Source organism: Gossypium raimondii, chromosome 3 (genome assembly GCF_025698545.1).
Source record: "Gossypium raimondii isolate GPD5lz chromosome 3, ASM2569854v1, whole genome shotgun sequence".
NCBI classification, from domain to species: domain Eukaryota; kingdom Viridiplantae; phylum Streptophyta; class Magnoliopsida; order Malvales; family Malvaceae; genus Gossypium; species Gossypium raimondii.
The window spans coordinates 15065995-15090255 of record NC_068567.1 but is presented as its reverse complement, the minus strand read 5'-3'; the positions used below and the strand labels follow the sequence as shown (position 1 = coordinate 15090255).

At 34.5% G+C, this 24261-nt stretch overlaps 1 protein-coding gene across 1 annotated transcript; it reads left to right on the top strand.

Annotated features, from left to right (window-relative positions):
* Nucleotides 1-10417: 10417 nt before the first annotated feature.
* On the top strand, nucleotides 10418-11803 carry LOC105797291 (protein SOB FIVE-LIKE 5). The gene is made up of 4 exons (XM_012627247.2): nucleotides 10418-11056; nucleotides 11146-11217; nucleotides 11315-11386; nucleotides 11494-11803. The coding sequence occupies exons 1-4, from the start codon at nucleotides 10664-10666 to the stop codon at nucleotides 11509-11511; spliced, it is 555 nt and encodes a 184-aa protein (XP_012482701.1). The 5' UTR covers nucleotides 10418-10663; the 3' UTR covers nucleotides 11512-11803.
* The last annotated feature ends 12458 nt before the right edge of the window (nucleotides 11804-24261 follow it).

The window sequence follows — 24261 nt, the reverse complement described above, 5'->3', positions numbered from 1 at the left end:
TTTCGTGCACAAGTACTATAGATCTCAAAGTCTCAAAGTGATTAACAACATCCATAACCAACTTTTGACTCAGCAAGTTCATACATTTTGTTATACTAATTGCAAGTGGAATGTACTTAACCTTTGAGTTGGTCCTTAGGTTCAAGTTGTCATTTAGGTAAATATGATAGAGAGATTTACATTATGATCATGCCCACATGTATTAGATGCTAATGTAAATGCAGATCTCTAGAGAGTTAAAGTTTACTTACAAATTTGGCCTTGTTATACTTGTGATAGAATTGTTTCTTGCTTACTAAGTAAATGAATGTACTACATACTTGTGTTCACATATTGAAAGGTATGTGTTATGTCAAGCAAGGTAGTTTGGCATTTGAATTAATGCCAAAATATTAAGTTGTTGCATTTTAGGGACATTTTGACCAATTGGTATTTGTGATTAATAAATTTAAGATGAATGAAGTAAAGTTTAAGGGAAATCTGATTTTAGAGTCACGACACTCCTTTATTGGTGTCGCGACATCAAATTTTCCTACCCTTAAGGTCGCGATGCTCTCCTGCTAAAGTCATTATGTCAACTTCCTATCTTCAAGGTCACGACTCACTATGGTTGAAGTCGCAACATTATGCTTCTATCCTCACTGTCACACCATGAATCCCTCAAGTGTTACGACATTACCCATATATTATGTAAATTTTACATTTTAGTCTCCCATTCATTATCAGATTAGTGTAAGAGCTTTTGTAAGCTTGTTTAAACCCGAAATTGAATAAATAATGTATTTTAATTATGTTTTCGAAACATGTTTAGTTGTATGAATTGTCGATTAGATATATAAATGAAATTGTAGTTTGTTGAGTGTGTCTCGCATTTTAGACGAGACAGAATTGACAACATGACACACGACATCCCAACGAGAAGAAATCGAAGTCCCGACGATGCACCATGTGACGTCCCAACATGGCAACGTGTTCTCTACTAAACTGGGTTTCTTCTCTTAGTTGAACTCTGCTATCTTTTCCCAATCAAACTCTAATAACTCTAAGGATATTCTAATCATATTAGCCCATGCGCTTCAGCCTATAAATAGGGCTTTTAGTAACCCTAGAGAGATTGATTCAACAACACAACAAAATAGAGTTTAAGGGAATTTTGTGTTTTAGCCAAAGAACTTTGTATTTTTTCAGGATTTAGAGGCGTGTTTTGTTTTTCTTACATCTTGTAATATTCTTCGGTTATTTTTCATTTTAGTGAAGTTTTTTTCACGTGATTTTTTATCCTTTTTAGAGGAGTTTTTCCACATAAATATTTGTGCCCAATTTTCTTTATTCGTTCTTGTTCGTTGCTAAATTTAGGTTCATCCTCAACAAACCGAAATCAGAGCTTGGTTTGGATGTTGTATTCAACCTATTCAGAGATGGCGACAATGACATACGATATCGAGAAATTCAATAAGATCACAAATTTTATTTTATGGCAAGTTCAGAGATGGCAATTCTAGTTTAGAACGGTCTGAAGAAGGTCGTTATAGGGTAAAAGCCCGTGAATGTGAATCAGACAAAATGGGAGGATCTTGATGAGAAGAAATTATTTGCAATTCAGCTATGTCTTACAAATAACGTGTCGAATGAAGTCCACAAAAAGAAAATGGTGTATACCTTATGGAATAAATTAGAAGCTTGTTACATGACAAAGTCTCTTTTAAATCGTTTGGTATTAAAATAATGATTATACACATTTCGTATGGTCGAAGGTGAATCTATTAGGGCTCACATCAATGAATTTATTACTCTTCTAAATGACTTGAAGAATGTCAAGGCCAACATAGATGATGAAGATCAGGTTATGCTATTGTTGTGTTCTTTACCCCATTCGTATAAAACTTTTATGGAAACTCTGATTTATGGTAGAGAGAGACTCTCAATTGAGGACATGAAGGGAAACTTATTGAGCAAGGATAAACTTGACAATGATTTAGGTTCAAAGAACAAGTCAAATGGGCAAGCCTCAGTTTTGGTTACTAAAGGAAGACGACAGTTTAAGGATTTGGGTCAAAGAAGATCTAGGTCGGAATCGAGGTCAAGAAATTGAGACAAAACCTATGGCTACTGCAACAAGATAGGTCACATTAAGGCAAAATGTTATAAACTCCAAAATAAGAACAAGAGGGTTGTCAAAAATGGTGAAAAGGGGAAATAAAAGGCTGGTATAGTCGACGCGAGTGTTGTTGAGGACAAAGGAGATGATTTGTTGTTGGTGTTTACAATTGAAAGGTCTAAGCTTACATCGGAGTAGATCCTGGATTCAAGATGTTCTTACCATATGTGTCCCAACAGGAGCTGGTTCTCCACGTATAGTCTAGTCGGAGGTGGATTTGTGCTTACGGGGAATAATTCACCCTATAAAATAATTGGTTTTGGCACGGTTCAACTCAGGATTCTCAACAGAATTATGAGGACACTTTCAAATGTCAAGCATGTGCTTGATTTGAAGAGAAATCTAATCTCCTTAGGTATCTTAGACTCAAATGATTGTAGGATCTTCATCAAGTCAAACGTCATCAAAGTATCTCGTAGACCTCTTGTTTTGATGAGAGGACAGAAAAGTGACAACTTACACAGTCTGCAATGTTCAACGCTAATCGATGCGGATGTCACGATGAGACAAACCTTTTTTTATGAATTCTGAATCAACTCAGTTATGGAACATGCAACTCGATCATATGAGCAAAAAAGGTATGACCATTTTGATTAAAAGAGGTCTTTTAACAAGCACCGGAGTTGGAAAGTTAGATTTCTACGAGCACTGCATTTATGGGAAATAGACACAAGTCAACTTCAAATTCGACAGTGCATACAACAAAAGGGACCCTTGACTACATTCTTTTTTATTTATGTGGTCCGAATCCAATCGCCTTTAAAAGAGGTAACAAATATCTTTTAACTTTTACTGACAACGACTCTAGGAAAGTTTAAGTTTATTTCTGAAGTACAAGAATGAAGTCTTAGAGATCATTAATCTGTAAACTCCCCAACCTAGCTCAGAAGTTATGACCGGATTTTGAAGGTGACATCGATCACTGAAATGACCTAGAAGAAACAAGCGGACTCTCAGAAACTTGTTTTCAAAACATCGCTTACTTTTTGAAAATCGTAGTGCGCATCTCCTTTTTTTTTAGAAAAAAAATTAATTTTTCCAAGTTTATTTAAAATTCCAATTAAAAATATTCTCATTAAATTTAAAAACATATTTACATATTTTATCATTAATTGTTATTCAGAGTTTCAAAAAAAATTCAGTTTTGCAGCGGAAAAATCAGTGTTCACAATTCGTTACTAAAACTATAATTAATTTAGTTAGTAATTTAACTTATCCAATTCTTAACATTCATGCATGCAAAAACTAAATATATCCCAAAAACCAATCCTATGCCACAATTCGTAAAATTATTATAAACCAAATAAATAAAAATATAAAATTAAATACTTTATTTAATAAAAACCGAGACGAGACCTTCAAATTGTCAAATCTAAGCCCTAACCTTGCAGACTACCTAAAAAATGTTAAACTAATGGGATAAGCTTAAAAAACCCAGTGTGAGTCTTAATCAAAGGCAAACAGAGTATGCAGAACTTACAAATCATGTAAGAAACCCGTTTAACAATTGAGCAAAAAATCTAACAGATTATCAATAACTACAATTATGCATATGCATGCTCGAGAATGACAATGCAAAAAGGTCCTACCCATCCATCCGCTACACACCACGGGTTCCCCAAACCCATCTACTGAATCACCAAAACAATTAGGACTCGTAGCTTAGTGTGGATAAAAGACCAATAGCAGTTTGCAGACAAGCTGCCAGTAATGTAAACAAGCCACCAGAAACTACTAGTAAATTATGATAAATCACCAATAATGCAAACAAGCTTCCAATAAGATGCAGACAATGCTACCAATGACGTGGTCAAGCCACCAATATCCAATACATCCTACAATACTCCGGGGTGTAGTATACTAGCAACAATATTAACAATATACCGTCATTACTCCACGAAACTCCTCTGTCACCAATAAATCCCCATCCACATGCAATGCAATATGATATGTCATGTATGTAGCATGATCATGCATGACAGAAACAACTACCGCACATTGTAGTGGCATGTTATAACATGTGATCAATAAATCAATAACACTGGCATACTTTACAGTCAGGCTTACAATAGGTATCGGAGCAGTAGTATGTTTGTCATATGTTGAATAAGTCAGAATAGTAAGTATGTAATCCTACATTCAGTGAAAATGTGATAGCAATGCAATATATTACGCATATTCATTTATATCAAGTAAGCCAATAGACACATTCGGTCAACTTAAGTAAACACATAGTATAGAATAGGCATCGCACTTTTGGCAAACATCCCAACTTATCACATAACACATTCGGCCATATAAAAGACAACTTACATTCATTCGACCATTTCATTTACACTTCCAACACAATCGACAAGCATTACAATTAACACACACCACAATCGATTAAGCTTCAAAAGATGCTCTTATACATTCGGCCCCTATTGAAATAATTAAACACCCTCAGCAATAAGCTAACTAGTCAATTAGCTTTCAGTCATAAGAAAAATGAGGATGAGCATTCAGTGAAAATGTGACAGCAATACAGTAGCATACATTAGCAGATTATGCATATTCGTTTATAGCAAGCAAACCAATAGACACATTCAATCAACTTAAGTAAACACATAGTATAGAATTGGCATGGCACTTTTGGCAAACATCCCAAGTTATCACATAACACATTCGATCATATAAAGGACAACTTACATTCATTTACCCATTTCATTTACACTTCCAACACAACCGGCAAGCATCACAATTAACAAACACCACAATTGGTTAAGCTTCAAAAGATGCTCTTAAACATTCAACCCCTATTGAAACAATTAGACACCCTCAGCAATAAGCTAATTGGTCCATTAGATTTCAATCATAAGAAAAATGAGGCATTAACATTTGACCACAATCATAAAAAAAGCACACACATACGCATACACCATTAACTTAGATTAAATACAACACCTGAATTACGTAAATCTGTAACTCTAATTACAAATCTGTAATTTTTCATGACTCAAAATCGAACGAATCTAAACACATATGGAAAAATCAAGGTTAGAATCAACCTAAAACACTTTATGAGGTTAGGCCAATCAATACTACATAAGCGACACTTTAGATCCAACTTCAGTAAATAAACTTACACTATTTCACTACTAAATGGAAATGTGAATTAGGTTCGTCGTCACTGCTGATCCGAAGAGTTTAGATTCGATCCTTCAACATGAAAATCATCAAAATTTAGTAAGGTAACACGATTATGACACTAATGACAATCAACCAAAACAGAAAATAACAAAGGAGAAAAATGACATAATATTTAACCAAAAAATAACACTTACACTTCCTGAATACTAGATCTATAACGATGATTTAAATGAAATTGAATGTGTACTAAAATGACAAGGTGAGGGGCTATTTAAAAAGTAAAAAAGTGAAGAAAATGGCAAAAAAGATGTGCAACTAATTGAAAAATAGCAACAAAGGGCTGGTTTGTGCAGCAACAAGAGTGTTATACGGACAGCAAAGTGAACGATTTTGGTGTAGCAAAAATGGTAGGAAAAAGGCTGGAAAATGGAAACAAAGAAGGGCTAGTATGTGCTTTACAAAAGAAAATAAACAAATAGCAAAAGAGTAGTTATAACATGTGACTAGGGTGCTGAAAGATGGTAGCACTTGGGCAACAATGGTGACCAAATATGACAGTCAAGGGGGTGGCAATAGTGATGGAGAATAATTATGAAAATATGGCAACAAATAAGAAAGAAAATAGCAAAGGATGAGCAAAGAAAAGAATCCCAAGCTTGGCTAAAAGGGGCGGCACAATGGAAGAAGAAATTAGTTTTAGAATGCAACAATGGTGAAAAAAATAGATATTAGAAGAGGGTGAGAGGGGAAGTTTGAGGGACAACAATAGGGGAAGAGAAATGGAAATAATCAGCCACACAAAAATTAAATATAGATAAAAATACATTATATACCTAGGTTATGTAGCTTGGACGACATCTAAGGTTAAAAGAGCTTAAATATTAAAAATATTTTTTTTGCAAGGGAAGAGAATCGAACTCGGGTCTTAACGATACTTACATTACTTCTTTACCACTAGGTCAATTACTCATTCTTTTTAAAAACTCTCAAACATAACCTTAAAAGTCGTAGCATGACAACCTGTAGTTCACTAACCAATTTCTTCTAACCCAAGTTTTGAGATGTGACATCTTTAAGTAGTTGAATACCTTACTAGAAAAGTAGAATAGGAAGTCCATAAAGCGGTTAAACATGGATAATGGTCTTGCTTTTTGTTTAAATGAATTTAATAATTACTGCAAATGGGAAGAAATTGAAAGACATCGCACAATTATTGGTACCCCGTAGTAGAATGGTGTTACTAAAAGGATGAACAAAACTTTACTCGAGAAAGCCCGATGTATGCTTTCCAAAGTAGGTTTAGAAAAGGAGTTTTGGGCAGAAGCCGTTAACTGGGCAAGTTATTTGGTGAACCGGCTTTCATATTAAGCATTGAACGAAAAAGTTCCTAAAGAGATATGGTCCGGTAATCCTCCAAATTACTCTAACCTTAAAGTATTCGATTATCTTGCATATGCATGAGTTAGTCAGGGAAAGCTTGAACCAGGGGCTGTAAGATGTATTTTTTTGGGATTTGTTGCTAGTGTTAAAAGCTTTAAGTTATGGTGTACAGAAATAAACAAAACGATTGTGAGTAGGAATATTATGTTTGATGAAACTAAGATGTTTCATCTAGGAAAGGAGTCGTTTGTTCTTAGCGTCAAAACAAAATAGAGTCACCAAGCAAAGGTGGAGCCGGAGTTAAAAATAGACGGTGACGTCACAACGTCACAGACAGTGACGATGTGATGAATAGACTCGACGTCAAGATGAGGGATTTCGTGATGTTGCAAGGTCACGATGAAATCATGATATAAGTGAGGCAAAAACTGTTTCAAAACTGCAGAAGGGTACTGAAGTCACTTTAGATCAATTAGAGGCTCCACTTGACTCTCAAACTCCTACACTTCAACTACAAAATTATAAGTTATCCCGGGATAGAAAAAAAAGAGAAATTACGCCACCATAAAAATATTGTCACGAAAATTTAGTGGCATACACTCTAAGTGTTGCGGAGAGCATTGATTCAATCGATCCCTCAAATTACTCTAAGATAGTTTAGGCTCCTAATTCGAGCAAGTGGCTTTTCGTAATAGAAGAGGAGATGGAATCTCTTCAAAAGAACGAGATTTAAAAACTCATGAAACAACCCACTGAAAAGAAGCTAGTTGGTTACAAGTGGATGTTCAAACAGAAGGAAGGATCAAAACCCAGATAACACTAGATATAAAGCAAGGTTGGTAATAAATGGCTACAATCAACTGGAGGGAGTTTATTTTCATGATGTATTCTATCCTGTTTTGAAGCATATGTCCATTTAGACATTGTTAGTTGTTGTTTCATTACACAACCTTGAATTAGAGTAGTTAAATGTGAAAACTGCATTCCTTCATGACGACCTAGAGGAAGATATTTATATGCAACAACCTGAAGGCTTCAGGATCAAAAGCAAGGAAGACCATGTCTGCCTTTTAAAAAAATCTTTGTACGGCCTGAAGTAGTCTTCTCGACAATGGTATAAAAAGTTTGATTCATTTATGTCAAGCATTGGTTTTGTATGAAGTAAGTATGGTAGTTGTGTATACTTGCATCGTCTTGATAATGGATCATTCATATACTTGCTGCTCTATGTCGATGATATGTTAATTGCGACTAAGGATTCATTTGAAATTAATCAATTAAAAATGATGCTTAATTTTAAGCTCGAGATTAAGAATCTTAGTGTAGCTAAAAAAATTCTAAGAATAGAAATTTCCAAAGATAGACACTTCGGGAGGATATTCCTGTCATAGAAAATGTACATCAAAAGGATCCTCGAGTGGTTCGAAATGAAAAATTCGAAACCAATTAGTACTCCTTTAGTTGCACATTTCAGACTTTCAGCTTTAGAATCACCACAAACCAAAAATGAAGAAAAGTATATATCATCGGTTCCTTATTCTAGTGCAGTCGGAAGCTTAATGTATGCAATGGTTTGCACTCGTATTGATATTTCACATGTTAGTTTTGTAAGTAGATACATGGCTAGACTCGATAAATTACACTGGCAATCAGTTAAGTGGATCCTCAAATATTTGAAGGGGACATCAAATGCTCATTTAAGGTTCAGAATAAGTTCAAAGGTTCTAGTGGGCTTCGTAGACTCAGATTATGCAAGCAATCTAGACAAAATTAGATCCCTCATGAGTTATCTGTTTATTTCTGGCAAATGCGCCATTAGTTGGAAAGTCATGCTTCAAGCCATTGTGGCTTTATTGACTACCAAAGCTGAATATATGACAATCATAGAAGCTGTGAAAGAAACCATTTGGTTGATAGGTCTATTTGGGGAGCTAGTTAATAAACATGATGCGACTATTGTACATTATGATAGTCAAAGTGTCATATATCTCACTGAGGATCAGATGCATCCATAAGAACAAAACACATAGACATTTGGTATCACTTTGTTCAAGAGGTGGTTGCTCAAGGAGATGTTCATATTCACAAAATTGGCACAGAAAATAATCCAACCAATATGATGGCCAAAACCTTCCAGTTTCAAGTTCAAACATTGTTTGGACTTGGTCAGCATCCTACAAATATCGAGTTAGGCCCAGATAGGACTCGACAAAGAAGGCGTTGGGAAAATATGAATCAAGATAGAGATTTATGGAGTGTGCCTCACATTTTGGAAAAAAAGAGTCGACATCGTGACAAGGAAGAGTCGATGTCCTGACGACGCGACACACGATGTCTCGACGAGAAAAAACAGACGACGCAACATGTGACATCCCGACAAGTCGATAAATGACGTCACGACGTGGCAACGTGTTCTCTACTAAACTACGTGTCTTCTCCTAGTTAAACTTAGCTATCTTTTCCTAGACAAACTCTAATAACTCTAGGGATATTTTAATCATATTAGCCTATGAATTTCAGCCTATAAATAGGGCTTTTAGCAACCCTAGAGAGATTGATTCGACAACACAACAAAAGAGTGTGTAAGGGAATTTTGTGTTTTAGCCAAAGAGCTTTGTATTTTTTGGGATTTAGGGGCTTGTTTTGTTTTTTTTTTTCCGTCTTGTATTATTCTTTGGCTATTTGTCGTTTTAGTGAAGCTTTCTTTGCCCGTGTTTTTTTTTATCCTTTTTAGAAGAGTTTTTCCATGAAAATATTTGTGTCCAATTTTCTCTATTCGTTCTTATTTGTTGTTCAATTCAAATTTATCCCCAACATAATTGTTTCGACAACGAATATGATATCTCACATTTTAAATTTGACGACCAGATCAAGTGTTACAGAGTAAACTATACAATATTACATATGTAAGGGGAGAAATCCATCAATTTACACTATATTAAATTTTTGGGCTTAATTTTTGTATACACAAGTTCATCCTTTTAATTAACTTTTACAAATCTATGAATTGTTATGGCTATAAACAAAATTCTAGAAATTTGACAAAATAACGTGAGATAAGAGGAATACTTATATTTTAGATGCCGTATGTTATGCAACGATCCAACATTCATGGGGTCACTCACTCAAGACCCCACTACCATTTAATGCATTCCAACGGCGGCACAGGAAAAAATAAATAGATGGATAATCTGTTGTAATGACCCAGAAAGAAAACAGGGAAATTATAAGTTTACAATAACGTCTCAGTTAATACCCCATAATGAGTCTACGACATCTCAGCAAAGGAACATGCATGTCCGTTTCACATTTGGTTTAAACATAGATTTGAAGAATTGTCTTTAGAATGAAAAGGGCATCTTGCATTATTTAATTTCATTAGAATCTTGTAATCTGATAATTTGCAAATTGTTTGCTCATTTTAATTAATTATAAAATATATGGTATGATAATAATTCATTTAATCCTTTAATTATAAAGTCGAATTATAATTAATTATTTAAAATTTTAAAAAATACCCTCAATTTAAGATGTCTTAATTTCAAAAAATACAATCTCATCCATCACTTCCAAGTTCCAAATATAAACATTTGAAAGACATGCCGGAAAAGACAAAGATATAGAGGGCATTAAATGAGCAGTAAAATACATTCACTTTTTATTGAAAGGACAGCACCATTGTTGTACAGGCTGCTGTATTATTACATTTATATACATGAATTGATAATCGGTTCCCTATCAGCACTGTTCACCAATTTCTCTCTCTCTCTCTCTCTCTCACTCAGAGCCAACTGGCTAATTTGATTGATTCATTTAAGGTAAAAACAAATGGCGAAAGGCTTGAAGAAATGAGAAAAGTAGTCTAGGATTTGAGTGTGATTCTTTTGGTCTTATCCTGCTATACCCTCTTTGTATTCTATTTATATACGTAACAGCTTCAAGAATTTGCTTATATGTCAAAACTGTAAACCCAAGAGGGAAAAAAAAGTGTTTATAATGAATTTATCAGCTTCACAATGTGGTAGTGGTTGTGAATCTGGTTGGACTTTCTACTTATGTCAATCCTCTTACTCTCAAACCCGGTGTCAAAATTTTGGCGGCAACTTTGATGAGGTTTATGGGGTGAAAGGAGCTAGATTCGGGGTTGAAGATGAAGAGGAGGGTTTATCCATGGTGTCTGATGCATCTTCTGGTCCAAGACATTATTACTGCCAAGATTATGTGGAATGCCTCGATGAAAATAGAAGCTTTTGTTCTCATCCTGTAAATCCTGAACCAGCTAACAAAACCAGCAAAAACAAAAAGAAGATGAAAGAACATTGTAGCAATAATCAACAACATTCTTATCTAGATGACACTGCCAGCTCTCCTGTAACAAGCTTTTCCGAGGTAAGTTCCTCTATATTCTCATTGTTCTTATTCGGTTGGTTTGTAACAAAAACAAGAGTAACAATGGATGTTTTCTGGTGTTTTTACAGAAGAACATCAACAAAGATGCTTCAATGGAGTTGTTGGACTTTTCACAAGGCTTTTCGGGTACACATTTTAAGGTACTAAATATATACTATATCCTTCTTTAAAGCAGTTAGTCTTCCATTATTATTATTATATATAAACTTAACCATGCCACCTGTGAGATACTTTCAGGGCAAATCATCATCATTCCAGAAAAAACTTGGTTTCCTAAAAACTGGAAAAGCAGGTTCGAAAAACCTGCAGGTTAGTCATCGATTTCAACTTTCTCCTCGACATTCTTAAAAATAAAAAAGAGAAATTTGATGGTTAGATAAGCTGTAGTTTGATAAAAAGAATTTGGTGGTTTCCAGGGAAGAAGCAAGGAATGACAAAAGGGTAAATGGTAACAGCTTTTGTCTCTACTAATGCAGCTGTTCTGGAGAGAGAAATGGGAGGAATGTTGTAGAAAAAGAAAAACAAAACAAAAAGGCCTTAGATCTCAAAGGGATTTTGTTCCTTCCTTTTTACTCTTGTTTTTAATTCTCCGAGTCTACTCTTTTTTTTTTTTAATTTCTTTCTGTCAATGCAGTGGGAAACAACCTGAAAACATTAAAATAAATTAAATTTTCGATGTCATTGGTATATATGAAATTGCAGGTTTTCTCCAGTTTATTTTGCTGACACTATGCGTAGACAATGTAGAATCTGGTTCTATTAGCATAGAAACTATGTTTTTCAGGTTTATCCACTTGAGAGTGTAGGGTTTAAAACTAGTAATACCCTTGAAAGAATGTTGTGCCGACCATAGTTTATTTCCCACTTGAGGACTTGAAAATTTTGTATGCTCAGCCACAAATAAATTAGCTTGTTTAAATTTCAACAGTCAGAAAGACTAGTCCCCATCTTTTGGCAGAATGATAAAAAAAACAAAAAACAAAAAGGCTTGTATAGGTTTAAAACTTGAAAACAAGAAGCAAAATTAACCTTGGGATCTTCATTTTAACCAGAAAAAGATAAAACAAGAAAAAGAAGTGTTAAAAATAGCAGTGGTCCTTGGATGGACAGAGTGTCTCTGTATTTTCCATTAATCAGGCGAGTACCTTTGTAGCCCATTTGTGCACATCCAGCCAACCCATTATAAAAGCACTACTTGATGGGTCGGATTTCTGTAGCCCATTTGTGCACATCCAGCCAACCCATTATAAAAGCACTATTTGAGCATTAATGTCCAAACAACCCAATCAAATATTTACAATTATTCGAACATTACTCTCTTTCCATCGCTAATCAAATTGCGGTATTAATGAGAGTGGAAAAAGTAGAGAGGAGTGATGTTGAGGAAAGTAGGTTCACCCAAGATAGAGAGCCAAAAACGTAGGAGAATAAAGAGGAGAAGGATGACTTAACAAAAGATCCAACCGGGTGATTAAGGACGGACACTTCCTCTCGTAATGTACGAGGCATGTGCATAGTTGATGAGTGACTATCCAAATGGTGTAAGGCGGATAATTGTTTGCGAGTCTCTCCAGTTGATTCTTGTGTTACCACATATCCCAGTCGGAGTAAGGTATAAGACCCACCTAACATAAAAGCTAGGCAGGGCTAGTAAATTTGGTAACCTATGCTTAACCAGATACAAAACAGATATATAGTTTGGATGAAAGTCAGCTTCATTGTCCATAAAAAAAAAAAAGTCCCAAAAAGCACCATCTCTATCACCCATCTCTGATAGCTACCCGCCAAAAATGTGATACATGCAAAAACAGTGACTGCAATTATTGAGGTTGGTTTTGGGTAATGAGTTTCCCTTTAAGATCATTAAGTGAAGGTGTTTTTCCAGGCCATCCTGAGAATTAGGCAAACCATATCTTGGATAGGGACATGGATCATAGGAAAAGGACAATACTTCACCCTCTTTGTCCTCTAATCTTTCTTTCTTGTCCATTTCTGAACTATGACAAATTAGTATCTTAGCATATATATTCGCATTTAAAGTTAATGTCAACTGGATAATGCAACGTGTTGTCTTGGTTAGTGATTTTAAAAAAAATTCATAATACGATGTTATCATCTTTACTTCATGCTTTCTATTCTCTATTTCGTCAATCAGCTTACAAGCACTTGGAATCGTAAAATCTAGGGAAATTTAATGCTAATTCAACCAATTTTACAAGATGGCGAGAAATACTTGGATAATAATTAATTAATTAATTAGATTTGAAATTGGGCAATAATTTCATGTTATTTAAATTTTGGATTTCAAAACTCATTTTACAACTTCCTCTCTCTTTTCTTCAAACTACTTTCTAAACCCAATCAATAAATAAATAATTTTACTTATAATATATCATCAACGAGGCTTAAGGTTTTTAGAATTAGACCGGTAGACAAATTGGTTAGACCATCGATTCACGGTTCAACCAATTCAATCAGTTCGATTGAATAAATTATTAAAAATAAAATATTTAAAAATAGATAAATTCGGTTGAATTGGTCAACCGATTGAAGTTCACAAGTCAACTAATCTAACCCATTATTCTAGATTGGTACCCCGACCAACTTCAGATCCAGTTGGTTTGACCGATTGGTCCAATCCGGTTCTAAAACGGTGACAAACTTTCATGCATTTAATTCAATACAATATAAATATTCAAAACAAATTCATTTATACCATAGTTTTCACAATTTTAATTTGTAAACCCTTGACTTTTAAATAATAATTCCATAATTAGGCCACCGGTTTGCTAGTCCAACCAATTTTATCTATTTGACTGATACAATTAATTCGACTGATTTGTCTGGTTCTATTAAATAAATCATAAAAAAAATCATAAAAACAAAAATATTGATTCAACTTGTTCAACCACCCAATCAATCTTATTCCAATTTCCGAGTCAACCAAATCTAAATTTGAAATTTATGATTTATGAATTCACTATTTTTACCTTAAAAATTTCATAAAATATATTTGACTTGGGAATTGAAGATGCAAAAGAATGAGCACATTTCTAACAGTTAATTATAATATATTTCTTATTATCTTATGCATATTTGCTTAATTTTGCTTTTTCCTCTAAAATTATGTTGAATAATTTATCCAATATGTTATTTTTAATCCCATTACATTTCATTTACTACTTATAGTTAAACTATAGCGAATAATGTTTTATTCTTTCTATTTCCGTACGTTGTGAATGTTAATTTTAGTAGAATACAAGTTTTAGGCAGTTTGATTAAGAGTAAACCGTATCTTATGTTTAGACGTTAATAATGAGTAGTAGAGAGGCACAGTGGTAGAGCGTTGTTCAAAACTTTTATATCCTCTGCCATTGGTTGAAGATGCTAATCAACACTTCCTATATTCTCTTCAAAAATCCTGCATATAGCTTTAGTGTTAACCGCATAGATACCAACTATTAAATCAACCTTCTTTGCCTTCATCATTGCTTCTCTTACTATGAATAGTAAACCTGCTTGGAGACAATATGAATCCTGCTTATAAACCTCATGGAAATATATATATATATATATATATATATATATATATTATCAAAAGGAAAGATCACAATAAAACAAAAACCTATCAACAGATATTGAGCTAGGAACCTCAATCATCACAATGTCATGTACCACCCAACAAGATTCCTCAAAAACCTTACATACATCACTCATTCTCATAGCCAAACTCGCCATACCATCTCTCACCCAGTTCTTTTGCCTCAAGACATGATTCACAAAAAGTCCTTCATTCGCTGTAAATATTCCTTTACTCTTTCCCCTAGTAAACTTTGATCTAGAGTTTGACTATTCAGGAAATTAACTACCACTATGCAATCCATCTCAAGGACAACCTTCTTAACACCCTTCTCCCATGCTAGCTTAATGCCCTCAAAGGCCTTTCATAGCTCAGCTTCAAACATAGGACAGACCCTTACCTTGCAAGAGAACCCCCAGAGCCATCATCCAACAATATTCCTGATCACTCCTCCGACCACGGCAACCACCAAACCAACACACACAGTCGCATCAGTAAAAACACATGTTTAGAAAATATTAGGTTCAGTATAAATTAACACACATTTAATTAGTTTCATTTTTAAAAAAATTAAAATTTAGGTAAATTACACAAATAGTCACTCAACTTTAGGATAGCTGACAAAACAGTCACTCAAGTTTCAATTCAGTCACTCAACTTTCGAAAAATAACAAAACATTCACCACTAACCATAATCTGTTACAAACGTAACAGAGCTACCATTTTTCATTACAGACTTAACGGAGCTACCATTTTCCATCCCCTATCACTACTCTTTCATCCCTCTCCTTCTTCCATCCAATAACATCTCAAGAGTCTGCAAGTGATACTCATCAGGGAACACCTGAACTAAACAATCCATCAAATAATATTGGGCAAGATCATCTCTGCAATTGACAACTTGTAAAAGAACCAGATAAAATCCTTTAATGCTACAGACCTCTTAATTTTATATTAAAGAGAAAAAAAATAGAGGAATAAGAAGTAAAATTACCTGCTCTAAGACTCTTGAAAGAACTGTTTCTTTGTAAATCTTAAGGTCCACCCCTTCTATCTAATGAGAAAGTTCAATACAGAAGCATGAATTCCCCTCAAATGTGCATCAAGTACACTAATGCAGAGTTTAGCCAATTGAAAATTTTAGATTATTGATATTACAAGTTCTTGAAGTGCGCTCCTTTCTTTTACCCGCTCCTCTCTAACTCTACCAAGTCCTTGCAGAACAAAAATTGGAATTGAAGTCTTCAACTCAAGATGACCAAAGAGTATGAATGAATCACAAGCACCATGACACCTGCATGGCCAAAATTTATGCTATCATGATATATTTTCACTTCTAGGAATTCATGTACTTTGGTGCATTGTATATTTGAAAAAAAGCTTGATAACAGACATTCAACAAACCTCAAGCTGCATTCGCACCTAAAGTTTATTCATCTCGGTGAAATTTTCCAGTATAAATTCCATAGCATCTCATAATACTCTGGAATGATATATTTTTATATATTAATTACATATTTATTTTGAGTATGATCCTACTAATTTGAGTTATTTATGGTTTTTTATCTTGTAAGGACCAAATTGAAGGCAAAAGGAGATTTAGGGGGAAAACGCGTGAATTTAAAGATAAAATGGGCCAGCATGAGAAATAGGAAAGAAGTGGTGCCGAAAATGTGAAGTGTGGAAGACTTGGGGGCAAAAGTTCAAAGAAGAGATTTTATAAACACAATGCTCTATTTAAATTGAATTATATTATGATTATTGTTAAGATTATTATTTTGATTTAATTTTAGCTTTTATCTTTATTTATCTTTATTTATCTTTTAAATTTTAGATAGGAATAAACTAGGTTTTCTGAGTACTATAAATAGGGGATGGAGTGACACAAATTGAACTTATCTTTTCTCCCAAAAAGCTCCCTCTCCCAAAAAGCTCTAGCCTTTGTTCCTTTCATTTATTCAATAAAATTCCATTTTTATTAAGTTTATTCCTTTTTTCCCAAAAAGCATGAGCCACTAAATTCATCTAGCCAAAGGTTGTCAAGATTCCCCAAAAGGGTTCATGAGCCTTAGAATCCGCACTTAGTTTTCTCAACGAATATTCATCATTTCTCTGCATTATGGGACTGACGCTTTCGTCCATATCCCTTCAAAAGTGATATTTTCATCTTGTGCAAAGACAACAGCTTTGTATATTTTGGGAAAGTTGCACAGTCAGTTCATTAGCTTACTGCATTAGTGGTTGTCAAGCCCAAGAGACAAAATGGCGTGGCATTCACCGTTGAGAAGTGATGATCTAGTGTAAGACAGTCCTATAACAGCGACAATTGGCTAGAGTCAAGCTCCTCTAAAACATAAGTCTAAAATCTAAGTGGAGCTGGTGGTCGTAGGAGTCCTTTTCCACTATAATTGGCTTATTCTGTTCGAGAATGACCACCTAAAAGCCTAGGATTAAACCCAATGAGGATCGAGATAATCGGAGGCTAGAATCTCTCTATCAAAAACTCTTTTTTCTCAACTCTTTTTATTTTTAAAATTTCAATTTCAATTTACTCAATCTCAATTCATCTAAAATTTTAATTCTATTTTTTATTTTTTTCCAAGTATGCTATTTTTTTGGCACGACTCTGCCGAGATCTCGAAGAATAGGAATTTGTGCAAACCTAGTCCCTGAGGATTTGAACCTACTTCCCTTATACTTTTCTTTTTGTTATTTTATAGGGATAAGATATTTTTGGTGCTCTCAACGACGCATCGAATTTTGGCGCCGTTGTCGGGGACTGGTAACATACTAATCTTGTTTCTTTTGTTTCTTATGACCAGATCTGCTCCAAGTATTCTTGCATTTGATTTAGAAATAGAAAAGACTGCAAAAGCTAATCGCAAGGAAACAAAGCTACATAAAAAGCAATCAGAAGTGGTAGGGACTCAGAGTAACCCACCGTCAGAAATAGAAGTAGACGACGAAGTTAAGTCTAGGGTTAATGAAAACCCTACTCAAACATTGGAGAACGAAAGAATAGAAGTTGATCCACCAAAAAAAGTGTTTAATGCTGGGGTTAACGAAAACCCGAATCTAGCAAATCAACCTATGGCTCAAATGATTAAACAATTGGCTAAAGCTCCTACAGAACAACCGTCGTTATACATTACGTATCCTACTATGAATACTAATGTTAAACTGAAGTCAAGATTAATCCAGAAACTGCCAACTTTTCGCGGATTACAAAATAAAAATCCACACAAACATCTAAAAGAGTTTCATATGGTTTGTCTTAGTATGAAACCTCAGGGCGTAACTGAGAATCAAATCAAATTACATACTTTCCCATTTTCCCTAGCAGACTCTGCTAGGGAATGGTTATTTTATTTACCTCCTAGATCTATCACAACATGGGCTAATATTTGCCATTTGTTTCTCAATAGACTTTTTCCAGCATCACGCGAAGTTGAATTAATGAGGGAGATTGTTGGGATAAGGTAAAAAGATGTGGAGTCTCTTTACAACTATTGGGAGTTATTTAAGAAGTTGTGCGCAAGTTGCCCACAACATGGGATAACAGAACAGTCTCTTCTCCAGTACTTCTATAAAGGCTTGAAGCCCATGGAAATGAATATGATAGATGTCGCCAGTGAAGGGGCATTGGTTAACATGACTCCCTAACAGGCAAGGCACTTGATCTCCACAATGGCTGCAAATACTCAATAATTCTAAGCCAATCCTAAACCCACTAGAAGGGTTCACCAGCTAAGTATTTTAACCTTAGAAGATAAATTTGATCGACTTACTGATATAATGAATTCTCTTTTTGCAGTAAAAACAGGACCAACCCTACTATGCGAAATTTGTGTAACACCCGAACATACAATTGATACATGCCTTAGTTTGTGTGACGATACTATGGCCCATTTAGATGTTGTGAGGAACGTTCTTAGACCACCCCAAAGGCGATATGACCCTTATGCTAATACCTATAATCCAAGGTGGAAAGATCATCCCAACTTGAGTTACGGAGCTAACCCACGGTACAACCAGCCATACCAAAACTTGATTCCACAACAGCCGTGAGATTCAGGTGCCTCTCTAGAAACCATGGTCAATAAATTAGTAGCTAATATGCTTAATTTCCAACAGTAAATACAACAGAAAACTCTTGATTTCTAAAAAAAAATAAAGGATTTTCAATAGAAAATCGATGCGTCTATAAGATAGTTGACCACATCAATTAAGAAAATGAACTCACAAGGAAAGTTGCCATCACAAACGGAACCTAACCCAAGGCAACACACAAATACAGTGACGTTGCAAAGTGGAAAAGTACTGGAACCAAGTCCTGGCAGGAATCTTGATCAAGATTCCGCCTAGAAAAAGTAGGAAAACTATGAACAGGTCCGAACGAAACCTCCATTGCCCATGATTCAACCTCCATTTCTAGGATGATTGAACCAACAACAAATAGGTAAGGAGGAAAAAGAAATCCTCAAAACATTCAAAAATGTCGAGATCAACATACCATTGTTGGATGCTATCAAACAAGTTCCGCGATATGCTAAGCTCCTTAAGGAGCTTTGCATCAACAAATGAAAATTGACTGGAAATGAAAGAGTAAGTGTTGGTGAAAATGTACCTGCGGTGTTGCAACGGAAGATGCCAGCAAAATGTAAAGACAGAGGCATGTTTGCAATACCATGCAAAATAGGCCACTTAGGAATTAAAAAAGTTATGTGTGATTTAGGAGCTTCCATAAATGTAATGTCTTTTTTCATTTATAAATCACTTAACGCGGGTTTTTTTGTCGAAAACAGGTGTTATCATTTAATTAGCAGACAAGTCTATTATGCATCCCAAAGGAGTCATTGAGGACATATTAGCCAAAGTCAACGGACTTATCTTTACTGCAGACTTTTATGTGATAAAAATAGAAGAGGATAACACTCATGGGTCTTCAGATATCTTGTTAGGGCGACTTTTCCTTAGTACTGCAAATACTAAGATTGACATGCGTAGCGGAACCCTCACGATGGAGTTTGACGGAAAGATCGTGAAGTTTAACATTTATGGTGCTAATAGTCATCCTAGTGAAATTTTGAACGTAAACCGTGTCGACATAAATGACTCATTGGTAGAAGAAAATTTTGAGTCATCTTATGGAGATAAAACTAAAATGATGTTTGATGATTTTGAATCTGTTAATGAATTGTTGTTTCCGATGAACAGTAAACTTCTACCTTTTGTTGTGTAAGCACTAGATCTGGAATTCAAACCACTTCCCGAGCAACTCAAATATGCATTTTTGGAGAATGATGAGACCATTGCCGACTTAAAAGGGATTAACCCCTTGACAGGCAAACATAAGATTTTCTTGGAGGAAAAAATAAAATCAAAGCAAGAGGCGTAATGACGATTGAACCCAAATATGGTGGATGTGGTAAAAAATGACAATTTCCAAGCCCATACAAATGAAGGAATTTAGCTAGAACAGCCCCAATACTAGTTGGGGCGTCAAGCTAATGACATTAAACAAGAACTTGTTGGGAGGCAACCCAATTTTTATTTTTCTTTATTTTTATTTTATTTTATTATTTATTATTTTATTTTATTATTTATTTATTACTTTATTTCACTTTATTTTATTATTTATTACTTTATTTTGTTTAGATATTAATAAATTTTTCTTTTTCTGTCTAGGTAAACCGACGAGGAAAAAACTCAAGAATTGGCATGCTTTCACAAACATCTCTTATTCTATCCCTATTCCAAGTAGGAATAGTGCATCCCTGCTTTATACTTACCCAAAACATGTACCCAAACACCCACCCTACAGCCAAACACCATTTCTTCTTCACAATCAAACCTTAAACTTTTCCCCATTTTTACCCAAATAACCCTCCAGCCGTCTTTCCCCTTCTCCCTCACCCCCACCACTAATTTTTCCCACCACTATGCTTAGGATTAGAAGTCGTGCCGCCACCGAACCCTCCTTCGCCGTCAACAGTCGTCGGTATCGATTTTTGGTACCCCAACACGTCAACTTAGCCGACGAACACCTTCCCCTCCTCCTCTCCTCCACGTGACGCGGAACCGTCTCCTCCTTACAACTATGCATGAACGACAGTGACTACATGGGGATTTTTTCTAAAACATTTTTCTTTCACATATTTGTTTTCCTTTTTCTTTCACATCGAGGACAATGTGTTTTAAGTAGGGATGAGACATTCCTTATTATTTTTGTCATTTTATCTGCTACTTTTACTGTTGTGTTACTGTTATTGCTGTCTTGTGCTCGTTTCTGCCCACATTTATTTTTTTAGAATATTCTGCCTCTTTTCATGCCCAAGATTATAACCAAGAATTGCCCACTGTTTGACCTGGGAGCATGATTCTTGTCTATTGAGTTAGTTATGATTTTGCTAGTTTGATTTCATCTCCACTGTTTTATTTCAATTAGGCTAAAATAATTATGATTAATAGAGTTAACCTCATCTTGCTTAAAGTAAAATCGATTAAGTTTAATGAAAAGAGGACACTTAATACAATTGTATGCTAAATTTATGTTCATGGTTGTTAGGGAGTTGCCGAAACTTATTTGTGACACTTGATTTTTTTTCCTAGTCGTCCAAATTAAAATTTTGTTTCATGATAATAATAAATTTTGATGCTTCCGTGGTTATGAGTGCAGCTTAAAATGTGACTAACTAAGTAACTGGGTAGGGTGTTTGGGTTGTCATCCTACTTTGCGTCAAAAGGTTGTGTGACGTGTTAGGAAAAACTTCGCTAACCAGAATTAAACAAAAATTTTTTAGGAATGTGTTGGGCTGAGTAACCAAGATGGGGTGCTTGGCTGTCATCTCTCTTCGCGTCAAAAGGTTCAATATATTCTTAAGAAAATATATATATAAATATAATAAATTAGGAGTATGTTGGGCTAAGTAACCGGGGTGAGGTGTTTGGCTGTCATCTCTCTTCGCGTCAAAAGGTTCAATATATTCTTAAGCAAAAAAAAAGATGTATTAATAATAAAATTGCATTTGGGGACTAAGAATGGAAAAAAAAATAAGGTTTCTTGGTAAGTTTAGTAAATTACCTAATTTTCATGAAATAATTCAAGTTAATTTTGATTTTTGTGTGATTAAATTGGAAAACTTTTTCAGTTTTACTTAAAGCAAGCTAAAGGTTCTCTTTGTTTTTCATATGCATTTTGCCTAATTTTTATAAAACTTTGGAGTGATATTTCTTTCATGGTAAAATCTAAATTACACAGTGGATAGGAACCATACTTGAGGGCAAGCATGGGTTAAGTAGGGGGAATTTGATAATACTTTGGGATGACATATTTTTATATATTAATTACATATTTATTTTGAGTATGATCCTACTAATTTGAGCTATTTAGGGTTTTTTATCTTGTAGGGACTAAATTGAATGCAAAAGAAAATTTAGGGGTAAAAAATGTGAATTTAAAGATAAAATGGGCCAGCATGTGAAATAGGAAAGAAGTGATGTCGAAAATGCAAAGTGTGGAGGACTTGGGGGCAAAAGTTCAAAGAAGAGATTTTATAAACACAAGACTCTATTTAAATTTGAATTATATTAGGATTATTGTTAAGATTATTATTTAGATTTAATTTTAGCTTTTATCTTTTAGAATTTATATAGGAATAAACTAGGTTTTCTGAGTACTATAAATAGGGGATGGAGTGACACAAATTGAACTTATCTTTTCTGTAAAAAAGCTCCCTCTCCCAAAAAGCTCTAGCTTTTGTTCCTTTCATTTATTCAATAAAATTCTATTTTTATTAAGTTTATTTCTTTTTTCCCAAAAAGCATAAGCCACTAAATTCATCTAGCCAAAAGTTGTCGAGATTCCCCAAAAAGGGTTCATGAGGCTTAGAATCTACACTTAGCTTTCTCAACGAATATTCATCGTTTTTTCGCATTACGGGACTGACGCTTTCGCCCATGTCCCTTCAAAAGTGATATTTTCATCTTGTGAAAGACAACCACTTTGTATGTTTTAGGAAGGTTGCACAGTTGGTTCGTTAACTTATTGCGTCAGTGGTTGTTGAGCCTAGACGAAATGGCGTGGCATTCGCCATTGAGAAGTGATGATCTACTGTAAGACGGTTCCATAAAAGCGACGGTTGGCTAGAGTCAGGTTCCTCTAAAACGTAAGTCTAAAATCTAAATTGAGTTGGTGGTCTTAGGCTTCCTCTTCCACTATAACTGACTTATTATGTTCAAGAAGGACCACCTAAAAGCCTAGGATTGAACCCAAGGAGGATCGAGATAACCGGAGGCTGGAATCTCTCCATCAAAAACTCTCTTTTCTCAACTTTGTTTATTTTTAAAATTTTAATTTCGATTTACGCAATCTCAATTCATCCAAACTTTTAATTCTGTTTTTTATTTTTTTTCCAGGTATGCCGTTTTTCTTGGGTATGACTCTGCCCAGGATCTCGAGGAACAGGAATTTGTGCAAATCTAGTCATTGAGGATTTGGCCCTACTTTCCTTATACTATTCTTTTTATTATTTTATAGGGATAGCATATTTTTGGTGCTCTTAACGACGCATCAACACCCATCATAGTGCTAGCTTTCACTGATGGGGAAGAGGGAAAGGGACGAAGGGAAAGGGTTAGCAAAGGGACGATGGGGAAGAGGGAGAGGGTTAGCAAAGAATCAGAGTAGGAGGAAGGATGGTGGGGAAGAGGGGGAGAGGGAGAGAGAATCAAGGGAGGGGGAGGGATGGTGGGGAAGAGAAAGGGATGGAAGAGCAGTGATAGGGGGATGGAAAATGGTAGCTCCGTTAAGTCTATAACGGAAAATGGTAGCTTCGTTACGTCTGTAATGAAAAATGGTTAGTGGTGACGGTTTTGTTATTTTTTGAAAGTTGAGAGACTGAATTGAAATTTGAATGACTGTTTTGTCAGCTACCCTAAAGTTGAGTGACTGTTGGTGTAATTTACCCTTAAATTTTCACTAATTTACATCTATTTGTTATTTGATACATACAGCTATCGTTATGGAAATTTTAATCAACTGTTTTTTTTCTTACCAACAACTTAGGTAATCTATATATATATATATATATATATATATATATATATATATATATATATGCATATATTATTCCTTTTATTTATAACCCAAATAATATTACATTGGATTTCCTTATTAATCAGCCTTTAGAGTTGAACCGCCGCCCAAAATATTACAAACTATTAACTCTGTTTATATCTCTACTATTATATTTAGTATATGAGTTGACATATTTTTTTAATTTGGTATTTGTATTATTTTTTGTTTAATTTGATGCCTGTATTTGATAAATTTTAAATATTTTGGTACTCAAAAGTAACGATGTTCACTTTTTAGTATTTAGTTCGGATTTTAGAGTTGATTTGATGAAAGTTAATTGCTAATATTATTAAGTTTAATTTTTAGGAATTTATTAATAGAATAAAAAATTGTTACTTGTGAATTTTTTAATTTTACATTTAATTTGTCAAATACGTTTTGAGGATGTAATTTTATTCGGTTTTGGAGGTTGATTTGGGAAAGTTAATTGTTAGTATTATTAACTAATTATAAATTTTCATCAAA